This window comes from Zootoca vivipara, chromosome 8 (assembly GCF_963506605.1).
Source record: "Zootoca vivipara chromosome 8, rZooViv1.1, whole genome shotgun sequence".
Classification (NCBI taxonomy): domain Eukaryota; kingdom Metazoa; phylum Chordata; class Lepidosauria; order Squamata; family Lacertidae; genus Zootoca; species Zootoca vivipara.
Window position 1 is genome coordinate 31,069,645 of NC_083283.1, and position 13,488 is coordinate 31,083,132.

Here is a 13,488-nt window from a genome sequence, read left to right on the forward strand (position 1 = left end):
AGTATGGTGCTTTTTACTTTTAAAATAAAATCCACTATATTCTTTAAGCCAAATCACAATGAATAAGTGAAAGAAGGATACAAAAACTGGATAGGAAATATCATAGCAAAACAGGACATTTTATTAGATGCCCAGATCCAGCTAAAGAGATGTAGGTAGAGAAGCAGGTCTCCATGAACATCTCTTGCTGAACCTGGAGTCATGGGCTTAAATTTTGTGTGCATTTGCTAGAAAAGATATATACACACATGAGCACATACCACTGACATACGGAGGCATTCTCACTTTATTTAAAAACAACAATGTGAAGCTTCCTTATTCAAAAATATATTACCTGAACTTCTCATACAATGCTGCAAACTAAATGCCAATAGTTGGGATGTTTTTTTTAAAAAAAATATTCAAAGCTCCTGGTTCCACTAGCTGAAGTTGTCTCCATCCTTTTTGCAGGGATTCCTCCTTTCTCACCAGTCCCACCCCACCCAACCCCCCATGCTACATATGGCATCGGACTGGGCAGGGAAGTCAGCTTTCACCAGCACTATCCTAGGCACTTAATTCTGGGCCCAACACAAAGTACTAATTACCACTTTGAGTAAATTACACACTGTCCAAAACATATCTGCATTATACTGATGGAAGTAAAATAATGATGACCCAAACTGAGTGCCAAAAAGAAGTTGAAAGCTGCATGAATTATACACATTTTGGAACTATGCCCATTTTTTACTATTTTGTGTAATTTATGCCACTAAAATCATGGGGAGGGGGCAGGAACTATGAAGGGCACTGAAACTCCACCCCTCCAGCAATCCCACCAGGCATGGCATGGTTCACACACTTTCAAGTCTAATTTTGTAACTGTAATGGCTAGAAAACAATCTCAGTGCCATCAGTTTAAAAATGTCACTTTAATTAATTTAATTAAATTTAGAGGTGAAACATTGATTTGATCTGGTATACATGCATCAGGTGATTGCGCTAAACTATGTTATGTGTGTGCATTTGATTTGATTTGATCTTTTATTTCGGTTAGTGTACTGATTACATGTACTTAAAGCCTGCAGCCCTCAATACTGCTAAAATGAATTTAACAGAAAATAAATGCACAAAATGAAAGATAAATAAAAGAATGCTTCTGTTCTGTGTTTTAAAAATGTTGTTGTCACTTTGATAAACTTTACATCAAGACTACCAGTATACATCCTTGGGTATCACAGCAGAGATTTACCTACATGCCCTCTTGACCACTATCACAAGGCAGAATCGACTGATGAAAAGTTCCAGATAAGAATAAGAGGATAAGTTGACATTGCTCAGCCCTTTGATGCCATGTCAATAGCCTCTGGGTGAAGGCATGGAATCTGGAGCACTTCCGCCAAGCTTTGAAGTAAAGCAGGAAAGTGGAAAGCTGGAGAGGAAGCATTTTCACTTTGAAAACTTGGTTAAGTGCTCTACTTACGAAAACCAACCACTTAAAACACCCCACAGGCTATAGTACTCTGTTCCTGAAAGTGGGAATTGTGTTCATTAGGTATCTCTGAAACTAATGATTTTATGTTAGCTGCTCTGGCTGAACAGCAGGGTACAGATGCTGTAAATAAAAAATGAAATGAAATAAATATACAGAGAAAAGGAAAGAAAGCAGAAAAATATGAAAAGTATTTTAAATAAGTAAGAAGGCACATTGGAAACCATTTTTTCCAGTTCAATCCTATACAAGCCTACTCAGAAGTAAGTATAGGATTACTAAGACTGCAATCCTAAATCAGTTTGCCTGGCAGTAAATCCAAATTAATAGGACTTACTTCTAAGTATACTCATATAATACTGTATTGTTAACCTTAGAACAGGCATTTTTTTGTTTTTTCCTTCAACTTCTCTCAGCTATAAACCTTATATCTGACAAGTAATGTAAATACTGTATGTATAGAAAGATGAGGCATCACTAAGTAAATAGTGCTAGAACCAACTCAGTAGCTTTTGTCACTAACACATCACCAAAAAACAGGAAATATGTTAGCAAAAAAGAGGGTGAAAGGACACAAATTTGCATAATGTGTGACCATGCTAATTTATCATTACTATAAAAGGTAAAGGTACCCCTGACCGTTAGGTCCAGTCGCGGATGACTCAGGGGTTGCGGTGCTCATCCCACTTTATAGGCCGAGGGAGCCGGCGTTTGTCCTCAGACAGCTTCCGGGTCATGTGGCCAGCATGACAAAGCTGCTTCTGGCAAACCAGAGCAGCACACGGAAATGCCGTTTACCTTCCTGCCGGAGTGGTATCTATTTATCTACTTGCACTTTGACATGCTTTTGAACTGCTAGGTGAGCAGGAGCTGGGACCAAACAACGGGAGCTCACCCCGTCGCAGGGATTCGAACTGCCGACCTTCTGATCGGCAAACCCTAGGCTCAGTGGTTTAGACCACAGCGCCACCCGCATCCCATAATTACTATAATATTTAGTAATTACTCCCTACTGAAACATGTGAGGCCACATCAGCATCCATCTGAACTGAACTAGTGACTGTCTTGGGCTGGATCTAGATACATCAAAGAAGTGATTCAGTTAAACGTGTTGTAAACGCCATACAGAGAGTTTCCGTTGGCGAAAGACGGGATTCCACAGCTCCATCTGGTGTCACACATATTGTTATAACACATATTGTTGTTGTTGTTGTTTAGTCGTTTAGTCGTGTCCGACTCTTCGTGACCCCATGGACCATAGCACGCCAGGCACTCCTGTCTTCCACTGCCTTCCGCAGTTTGGTCAAACTCATGTTCGTAGCTTCAAGAACACTGTCCAACCATCTTGTCCTCTGTCATCCCCTTCTCCTAGTGCCCACCATCTTTCCTAATATCAGGGTCTTTTCCAGGGAGTCTTCTCTTCTCATGAGGTAGCCAAAGTATTGGAGCCTCAGCTTCAGGATCTGTCCTTCCAGTGAGCACTCAGGGCTGATTTCCTTCAGAATGGATAGGTTTGATCTTCTTGCAGTCCATGGGAATCTCAAGAGTCTCCTCCAGCACCATAATTCAAAAGCATCAATTCTTCGGCGATCAGCGTTCTTTATGGTCCAGCTCTCACTTCCATACGTCACTACTGGGAAAACCATAGCTTTAACTATATGGACCTTTGTCGGCAAGGTGATGTCTCTGCTTTTTAAGATGCTGTCTAGGTTTGACATTGCTTTTCTCCCAAGAAGCAGGCGTCTTTTAATTTCGTGACTGCTGTCACCATCTGCAGTGATCAAGGAGCCCAAGAAAGTAAAATCTCTCACTGCTTCAATTTCTTCCCCTTCTATTTGCCAGGAGGTGATGGGACCAGTGGCCATGATCTTGGTTTTTTTGATGTTGAGCTTCAGACCATATTTTGCGCTCTCCTCTTTCACCCCCATTAAAAGGTTCTTTAATTCCTCCTCACTTTCTGTCATCAAGGTTGTGTCATCTGCATATCTGAGGTTGTTGATATTTCTTCTGGCAATCTTAATTCCGGTTTGGGATTCATCTAGTCCAGCCTTTCGCATGATGAATTCTGCATATAAGTTAAATAAGCAGGGAGACAATATACAACCTTGTCGTACCCCTTTCCCAATTTTGAACCAATCAGTTGTTCCATATCCAGTTCTAACTGTAGCTTCTTGTCCCACATAGAGATTTCTCAGGAGACAGATGAGGTGATCAGGCACTCCCATTTCTTTAAGAACTTGCCATAGTTTGCTGTGGTCAACACAGTCAAAGGCTTTTGCATAGTCAATGAAGCAGAAGTAGATGTTTTTCTGGAACTCTCTAGCTTTCTCCATAATCCAGCGCATGTTTGCTATTTGGTCTCTGGTTCCTCTGCCCCTTCGAAATCCAGCTTGCACTTCTGGGAGTTCTCGGTCCACATACTGCTTAAGCCTGCCTTGTAGAATTTTAAGCATAACCTTGCTAGCGTGTGAAATGAGCACAATTGTGCGGTAGTTGGAGCATTCTTTGGCACTGCCCTTTTTTGGGATTGGGATGTAGACTGATCTTTTCCAATCCTCTGGCCATTGCTGAGTTTTCCAAACTTGCTGGCATATTGGGTGTAGCACCTTAACAGCATCATCTTTTAAAATTTTAAATAGTTCAACTGGAATATCATCACTTCCACTGGCCTTGTTATTAGCAGTGCTTTCTAAGGCCCATTTGACTTCACTCTCCAAGATGTCTGGCTCAAGGTCAGTAACCACACTACCTGGGGTGTACGAGACCTCCATATCTTTCTGGTATAATTCCTGTGTGTATTCTTGCCACCTCTTCTTGATGTCTTCTGCTTCTGTTAGGTCCTTACCACTTTTGTCCTTTATTATGGTAATCTTTGTACGAAATGTTCCTTTCATATCTCCAATTTTCTTGAACAGATCTCTGGTTTCCCCCGTTCTATTGTTTTCCTCTATTTCTTTGCATTGCTCATTTAAGAAGACCCTCTTGTCTCTCCTTGCTATTTTTTTTTTGAAATCTGCATTCAGTTTCCTGTATCTTTCACTATCTCCCTCGCATTTTGCTTGCCTCCTCTCCCCCGCTATTTGTAAGGCCTCGTTGGACAGCCATTTTGCTTTCTTGCATTTCCTTTTCCTTGGGATGGTTTTCGTTGCTGCCTCCTGTATAATGTTATGAGCCTCCATCCATAGTTCTTCAGGCACTCTGTTCACCAAATCTAAATCCTTAAACCTGTTCCTCACTTCCACTGTGTATTCATAAGGGATTTGATTTAGATTGTATCTTACTGGCCCAGTGGTTTTTCCTGCTTTCTTCAGTTTAAACTGGAATTTTGCTATAAGAAGCTGATGATCTGAGCCACAGTCAGCTCCAGGTCTTGTTTTTGCTGACTGTATAGAGCTTCTCCATCTTTGGCTGCAGAGAATATAATCAATCTGATTTCGATGCTGCCCATTTGGTGATATCCATATGTAGAGTCGTCTCTTGAGTTGTTGGGAAAGAGTGTTTGTGATGACCAGCTTGTTCTCTTGACAGAACTCTATTAGCCTTTGCCCTGCTTCGTTTTGAACTCCAAGGCCAAACTTGCCAGTTGTTCCTTTTATCTCTTGATTCCCTACTTTAGCATTTCAATCCCCTGTAATGAGAAGAACATCCTTCTTTGGTGTCATTTCTAGAAGGTGTTGTAAGTCTTCATAGAATTGGTTATTTTCAGTTTCTTCAACTACTTCGGTAGTTGGTGCATAAACTTGGATTACTGTGATGTTAAAAGGTCTGCCTTGGATTCGTATCGAGATCATTCTGTCATTTTTGAGATTGCATCCCATTACAGCTTTTGCCACTCTTTTGTTGACTATGAGGGCCACTCCATTTCTTCTACGGGATTCTTGCCCACAGTAGTAGATATGATAGTCATCTGAACTGAATTCGCCCATTCCCTTCCATTTTAGTTCACTGATGCCCAGGATGTCAATATTAATTCTTGCCATCTCATTTTTGACCACATCCAACTTACCTACATCCATGGTTCTTACATTCTAGGTTCCTATGCAATATTTTTCTTTACAGCATTGGACTTTCCTTTCGCTTCCAGGCATATCCGCAACCGGGCGACCTTTCGGCTTTGGCCCAGCCGCTTCATCAGCTCTGAATCTACTTGTACTTATCCTCCGCTCTTCCTCAGTAGCATGTTGGATGCCTTCCGACCTGAGGGGCCCATCTTCCAGCGTCATAACTTTTATATGCCTGTTGTCTTTGTCCATGGAGTTTTCTTGGCAGGGATACTGGAGTGGCTTGCCAGTTCCTTCTCCAGGTGGATCACATTTAGTCAAAACTCTCCACTATGACCTGTCCATCTTGGGTGGCCATGCATGGCATAGCTCATAGCTTCTCTGAGTTATTCAAGCCCCTTCACCACGACAAGGCATTGATCCATGAAGGGACACATATAAAGTGTTTTAACTTTACAAATGTAGCTGAGTTCTTGGACTGGACAAGACTTTCAAACAGATTACTATCTTTGACACCCCTTCAAATGGAAGACTGGTCTCATGGGACACTTGACCACCCTACTTATCTCCAATGACCTCTTGCTTTCTCCAGCTCTCCTCCTTCTTTCACTTTTCCTTGCCTCCTTTCTCAATAGGCACTTCTTCATCTGTTTCTTTTCCTTAAGCCCCTGTGGCTTCCCCACATCCTTCCCTTTCTTCCTTATTTCTGCTAGTCTCACAGCTGATCCTACCTACTTTCTTCTTGCTTGATCTTTGTTACTTTCTTGTCTTCTTCCATGTTTCTTCAATGACTTCTTCTGTCAGTTACCTTTCTCATCCTTCTCTGAGGTCCTTTTCATACCTTCTCTGTTACATTTTATAAGATTCACCTTAAGCCCCTGATGCCTTTCCCGTTCAATCCTTTCCAGCTACAGGACTTTATTTTCATTTTCAAATAATGAAAATGTGAACAAAACTACAACCATAAAGATGTGTTGCAGCCTGTGTGTAGCATGTTGCAGCAGGTAAAGGATAGTCTCAACCACTCTACTAGATGCTAATATGTTGACTCAATGTTTCTACTTGACCATTACTTCCTTGCTGCAATAAATTCTCAACTGAAGTCAAAAGTTTCCAACTTCTGTTTTTTTAATTGTTTGATTTAGTTACTTCACCACTGCATTTTTTAGGAAGTAACTTGATGCTACAGTTGCTTCTCTTCCTTCATCCTAGAGAAAACCAGATCACTATGCAATTTGTAAAAACCATGCATTACTGTTACCCTCCAGTAAACATTGTGCAAAACATTGTGCTCAGTAGCACATGGCCAGGAGCCAGGGAATTCTTAGTTGCATCAAGAAAGCAATGGCACTTATGTTGAACAGAACTGAGAACAAGTAGAATTGTGGCACTCTAATAAACTGGGGGCTCTAATTAGTCTATTTATTCTATTTATCCTTTGGAAAGTACATCCACTTTCTGCAAATTAAGAGATACATAAAAGGAGCAAGCTTAGAGAAAAAGCGCATAAATTCAGCACTGACATATTGTCACATTTTGACAAGTTGCAGTTCCACCCACATCCGTGGCAACACTGTAGCTAGAAAGGCTCTATCTGAATCAAATTAAAGTTTGTTGCTTACAGCATAAAACAATGGGACTGTGATCCTGTTTACAAATGTAATCCTGGTGAGTTACAATGTTATAAGTGATTGTGTAAATTTCTGTGTTCAGTAATAATTTTCTCATTCATTCAAAAATAAATGTTTTTGTAGACTTTATATGAATCTTTTGACAGCACCTGCAACCCTCTAACCCACTGAATATAGGTGCATAAGTGTACCTTCATTTAACCCTGAAGGTGCTAAATCCTTTGTGCATGTTCCAAGTGAGGGCACACAAATCATTCATGGGTGCTTATGAATTGTTCCCACCTCTGCCGCCTCCTTCTTCTCCTGTTCCATCTAACCTGGGGCAGAAGAAAGAGTGGCAGCTCCAACTCCCCAGCTGAGCATGCTTTCTTGGTATCACCTTTTGTAAGAAGAAATTGTCACTGGGGATGCTGGGAGCTGGCACCCCTTATTTTGCCTCAAATACATTGAAATGACTCTTTGCGAAGTAAGAGAAGAAGGTGACAATTACTGAAGTGAACACTCAATGTGCAAATCAAGGGGGACCTATTGATAGCTGCTCAATCTACAACTCATTGCAAGTGATCAAACAAGGGAAGTTCACTTTTACAAGTTCCCCTTTTCTGCTACTTGTGTCATCTCTACCTTTGGCTGCATAAAAGAACCCCAACGAAATATTAGCAAATATGACTGATCATACTGCTTGAATAACAGAGTACTTCCATGTGTTAGGTAGCTTCTTCAATGAAGGTAGTCCCAACAAAGAAGCAAATTATTGTAATTATTTATTAAATTTATATACTGCCCTTCAATCTGAGGATCACAGGGTGGTTTACAATATCAGGAAATACCTTACGGAAGAGACATTGCTTCACACAACTGCTGTTCCCTATGCTGTCTAATATTATATTTTGAGTAGTAACAATCAGCACTTTCAGTATCTATAACAAGAGTACACAACAAACCAGCATTTCGATATTCAAGTCACATGCAGAGCACTATGATCACTGAAGAAAATAGACATTGTCTGGAAGCTCTCTGTCTTCTTCAATTTATAATGCTTTCCCATTTGGTGTGGGAATGGTAACACATATATATTAACAATACATTAAACTTGACTATAAAAAAGCAATAACAGTTTCTGAAACTTAAACATGATGTGAAGTCATTCACCACAAAACCTGTGCATACCCTTAAAATCTGAATGCCTAAAACATGTAAAGTGCCTTTCAAATTGTTTCATAGGCTGATATACAGTATATGCCCACTAAAAAAACCCTGCATGATAGCACTTGGTGCCTGATCTATGGATTTTTAGCTGAATGTCTCAATCCCCATTCTATTACAGAGCCTCAGAAGAGCCCTGACTAAACACAATCAGCCACCTCTTCCTCTTTCACAACTCCATCCAAGCCAATCTTATTTAAGCTGGCATGGAAATCAAAGAAAGATGCTCCACTGCAGGGACGCCCAACTCTCAATAGACTGTGATCTACTCACAGTATAAAAAAAACTGGCAGTGATCTACTCATTGTCATAAAAAGACTGACAGTGATCTACCTGAAGTTGTGGAGATTTTTTAGGGGCTGAGGGGCCAGAGATCAACCAGGATCTACCAGGAACACCCCGTGATCTACCAGTAGATCACCACAATCTACCTGTTGGACATGCCTGCTCTACTGGAAAGAAATTCAATCCCAGGCATGCCCAGTTTAAAAGTATCAGATAGCAGATGATATGAGAGACCTCTGCCCAAGACCCTCTGGCAAGGCAAGGCAATTTCTTTTTTTCCACTCAGCCAAGCCACACACTTTCCCAGAGCAGCATGAGGTTAGGAGAGAAGGAAACCACTTCCATGCCACTCTAGTAACATACGACTCTTCCAAATGTCAATGATATGAAAATTGGAACAGCGACACTCATGCCTTAGCTTGGCAGCAGGGGAGCTCACCATGCCAACTGTTCTCACCACTATTGATATCACATCAGTATCATAGCCTATATAAATCAGCTAATGTGAATTTAAACAAAAACAAAAAACCCATGCCTTGAACCCTGAGGCTTTTGATAACTACTGCCTGGTCACAGATTCTCCCTTCCTAGGCTTGAGAGGGCGGTGACAGGCAAGCTTCAGGAATACTTGGAAGAAATTGATTATCTAGACCCATTTCAACACAGGTTTATCCTGGTCTTAAATCACACTTGGTCACTTTGATAGTTATTCTTTACCAGGAAATGGGACAGTACAACTTTGTTACTCTTGCTGGACCTATCAGTGACTTTGAATACCCTTGGCCATGTTATCCTCCTGGACCTACTCTGTGAGATGGGAGTTGAGGCACAGTGTGGTAGTTTGAATCCTATCTGAAGAACTGGTATTTTAAAAGCATTAGATGACTGCACCTCAGCCCCCTGACCCTTGTGTTATAGGGTGCCACTGGGGACTGTCCTGTTTCCAATGTTATTTATCATCTGAAGCCATTGAGAGTGGTCATTAAAATGTTTGAAGCACAGTGTGCACAATATGCTGATGACACTCAACTTTGTTTCTCTGTTACATTTGAATCAGATGAGGCCATGTAGGTGCTGAAGCAGAATCAAGATGCAGTAACAGGTTGGATGAAGGCCAGTGAACTGAAATAGAATCCTGGCAAAAGGGAAGTTGTTCAGCAATGTCCTACTTCTGGATGGAATTGTACTCCCCCTAAAGGAACAGGTATTCAGTTGGGGAGTAATTCATCTTTGATCTTGGAAGCCCAAGTGGCTATGTTGGCTAGCAGCACTTTCCACCAAGGTGAATGAGGGTTACTGGCAGCCAGTCAGCTACCAGGCCAAGTTCCAGACTGTTTTAACATAGAGCTCTGAAGAACTTGGAACCAGGATACCTCTCTCCCCCTACTGCCTTGCCCAAGCTTTGAACTCAGCTTTGGAGGCCCTCTTGGTTGTGCCCCATCTCAGTTAATGGCCACCTGTGGGAGGGCCTTCTCATTGGCAGTCCCCTTACTATGGAATTGACTCTCCTTGGAGCTCTGATGAGACCTTGATGCTTCCTTAAAGCACACCTATGCACCCAAACCTTTTCACCAGAAAAGTAATGGTGCACTTGGGTAACCACTTACATACTGGTTTCACCACTTCCATAAACTGAGTTGGGTGGAATAGGAAACTACAACTTCCATGTATCCTAACAGTATGTCTTTTGGTATGATTGGGAGAATCAGGTTTCATTCCTGTCTCCAGCCACCCTGAGGAAAAATAAGTGTTCATGTTGGTAGAATAGTTTTTAAAGCTTTCACAGAAAAAGGCTCTGAAAAAATAAACTCATTATAAAAGACCTGGGAAAAACATGTTCATTGCTAGGGGCTACAGTACAACAGAAGTAAAGCCCATTGAAAATAGTAGTACTTCCTTCTTAGGGGAAAGCCATTCTGAAAAGGAAAAGACTGCAAACCCTTGCTTTTCCAGATGACTGCAAAGTAATCTTAGGTATGACACACGTGGCTCCCACAGCAATTTTCAGGAACTGTCCAACATTATGTGTGTCAGCCAAAATTAAGCAGTTCAAAGTCCCCGTGATTTCAATGGGAGAGTTAACTTCCTACTAGACGTCTTCTCCGTGCAGTTCAATATGACTTAAAACTGCTGAGTTATGCCCTTAGTTTAAGACATTCCTTAAAAAATAACTGAAATAGTTTTAAAAATTGGAATTGATGAAGCCTTTCAATCTTTTTGGAACAAAGTTTTGGGTCCACCAAAAAAAACCCCTACTTCATTAATATCATAACATCACAAACAAACAGTTAAATAGGAAGCAAGTTTTGAAAAACATACAAATGCCAAGTACCATAGTTAATATTTCTTTGTTGTTCAGTGATGCAAACTATTATGTTATTTCTTTCTTTCTCAAACCAGCAGCAATACATCCTTACCATATATTCCATATTGGAAGCTTGTGGATACACCTGACCCCGTAATTTATTATGAAGATCCAAGATACTCTGCATATCACTGTCAGTGATAGCTCTTTTTCCTCTTTGCTTGGCGATCCACCATTCACCATCCTCATCCATGTATTTTTCTAGCATCTCCTCAAATAGTGTTGCATTGGGGAGTACCATAGCAGAAACTGCTTGAGCTATGAATAGCAAAGCAGTTACTCTGAAGCAGTCTTCCACTACACCCTTCATGATGAATGATTTCAAAAACTCCTCTGGGTTAACTCCAAGATAAAGCTTTCTTCCAAGTTGACTTGCTGCAAAAGCAAAAGAGAGTGAGGTTATTCTGAAGCTAAGGTACAGTTAGGAATTAATTTGGTGAACAACAAAAGTGAAACTGTGTTTTTAAGAGAGTTCTAGTGTGGTAGCTAGGGGACTGTCTAAGAAGCCAACCAATGCAGACACCCAACAATTATACTGTATGTATGAGATGATAATTTATCTTCATTCTCATGAACTGAAGGATGCTGTACGAATCTATTTGAAGGCACAGTTGCAAGCCTGCATGAAAGAAACTCATTCTCTCCATGAAAGCACAGGCAGTCATAGAATTAACAGATTAATTCTGCCCTCATAAACTCATCTAAAAATATTGTTGTAACTTCAAGATGTATGATGAGCCTAAAATAAACATAAGAAGATATCCAAGAGACCCTGCAGAAAGCTAGCTTTCTGAGTCAGATTTTTTTAAAAAATAAAATAAAATAAAGGCACAATCTAACCAAATGTCCTAAATCAGGCATCCCCAAACTTCGGCCCTCCAGATGTTTTGGACTACAATTCCCATCTTCCCTGACCACTGGTCCTGTTAGCTAGGGATCATGGGAGTTGTAGGCCAAAACATCTGGAGGGCCACAGTTTGGGGATGCCTGTCCTAAATTCACTTATTCCGGATGAAGCCCCAGTAAATACTGAAGTACTTGCTAGTGAGTAAATGTGCACAGGGCTGTGCTGCATATCCCATTGATTCTCACTGAAATCAGTGTGCTTAACTCTCCCACCAAAATGTAAAAGTACTTAATGTTGGCTCAATCATGCCACAAGTCTGGTGAAAAGGCTTTGCCACACATTTTAAAAATCTTTTCAACGTCCAGCATAACAACAAATTATAATAAGGTTTTCAAAATCTATAAGCTGCAGCCTAAGTTTACTTTACTTTACAATCAATAGTCACCTTGGAGTATTGCTGACACTCTTAAAAATTATTCTAGTAGATGTCCTGAACAGAGAGGGCAGTTCTCACAGAAATGAATGGAGCGCACATCATTTAATTTATATCAACACAGGATTGCTTAGATTGGAAAGGGGCCACAACCATATAAACGTTTCAGCATCCCCTGCATTCAAAGCTGTGAACCAAATGATCGGAGGCGGGGGGGAGGCGGGCAAGAAACAGAGCGCGTTTATTATTGAAGAAAATGTCAGGACCGGCTGTAATTTGCTACCTCCCACCTATATTGCCATCTTAGACAGTGTGGGGTTTTGCCCACTACGAACCATTCAGACCGGCTCCCTGGTCTTCCTGCGTTTCTGTCACATGAAGGGGGGTGGGGAGGGAGAGCGCTTTATCTCAGAAACTTTTAACAAGAAAACTTTAGTTGCCCTAAACAATCACAGTTCGGAATCCTGCAAGACGCCACGTTTGGTCTTCATCCTTGAGATGTTCAACGGTCCATGAGCTTTGATGAAGTCCACCCTTTGCACGTCGCCCCCCCCCCCGCCCCCAATGTTCCCTTTGCCGCGTCGGTGCTGTTCTCCCGAGAGCCAAGCAGCCTGCCTGCGAGCATGACTTTCCCGCTGGCTACCTTGATCTCTATCGAGGAGGGCGGGAGTGAGGAGGGACTGTGAGGGGAGAGAGAGAGGAGAGAGAGAGAGGCAGAAGCGTCGCCGGCTCGTTCCTTCACGTCTCCCCCCGTTGCGTTTCGGCAGAAGTGCAGCTCATTTCCCGGCAGGGATGCCGAGAGAGCCCGCGGCAGTTCGCCGGAGTGAAGCAAAGCTCTTACCTCGGGCCTCTCTGGGGTCTCGCTTGTGCATACGCGGCTCAGGAGAGAGCCGAGCGCGCCTTCTCCCCTCAGCTCCTATCCCACGGAGGTGAAAGGCGGGTTCGGGGCCTGTGAGAAGCGAGCAGGCGCCCGCTGCAAACTTTGGCTCGTCCAAGTTTCTCGCCTCCTCCTTTTTTTTTCTTATCCCCTCAGTGCGGCCACTTCCCTGCTTCTCCCTCCCGCCTTTCCCCCCCTCAGCGGCACGGACGGAGCACGGTCTCCCGCCTCCAAGTGGCAGCCGCTGGTGAGCCCGAGGAGCTGAGGCGCTGCTCTGTTTCGCCTCCTTGGCCACCACCAGCCCTTTATCCTGAGCTCGGAGGGCGCCCACACCCACCAGGACGCTCCCGCCCTGCTGGTTCACCGCTCCCG

The 13,488-nt window shown here is 42.3% G+C and overlaps 1 protein-coding gene across 1 annotated transcript in view; it reads right to left on the reverse strand.

Annotated features, from left to right (window-relative positions):
- The window catches only part of CRISPLD1 (cysteine rich secretory protein LCCL domain containing 1), a 36,164-nt gene extending 22,985 nt beyond the window's left edge, over window positions 1-13,179 (reverse strand). Inside the window, exons 1-2 of the mRNA XM_035125455.1 lie at window positions 13,081-13,179; window positions 11,012-11,334 (exon numbers count right to left, since the gene is read on the reverse strand). Coding sequence (XP_034981346.1) covers window positions 11,012-11,334; window positions 13,081-13,111 — 354 coding nt within the window. The 5' untranslated portion in view covers window positions 13,112-13,179. The remainder of the gene's footprint in view (window positions 1-11,011; window positions 11,335-13,080) is intronic.
- Between the last annotated feature and the right edge of the window lie 309 nt (window positions 13,180-13,488).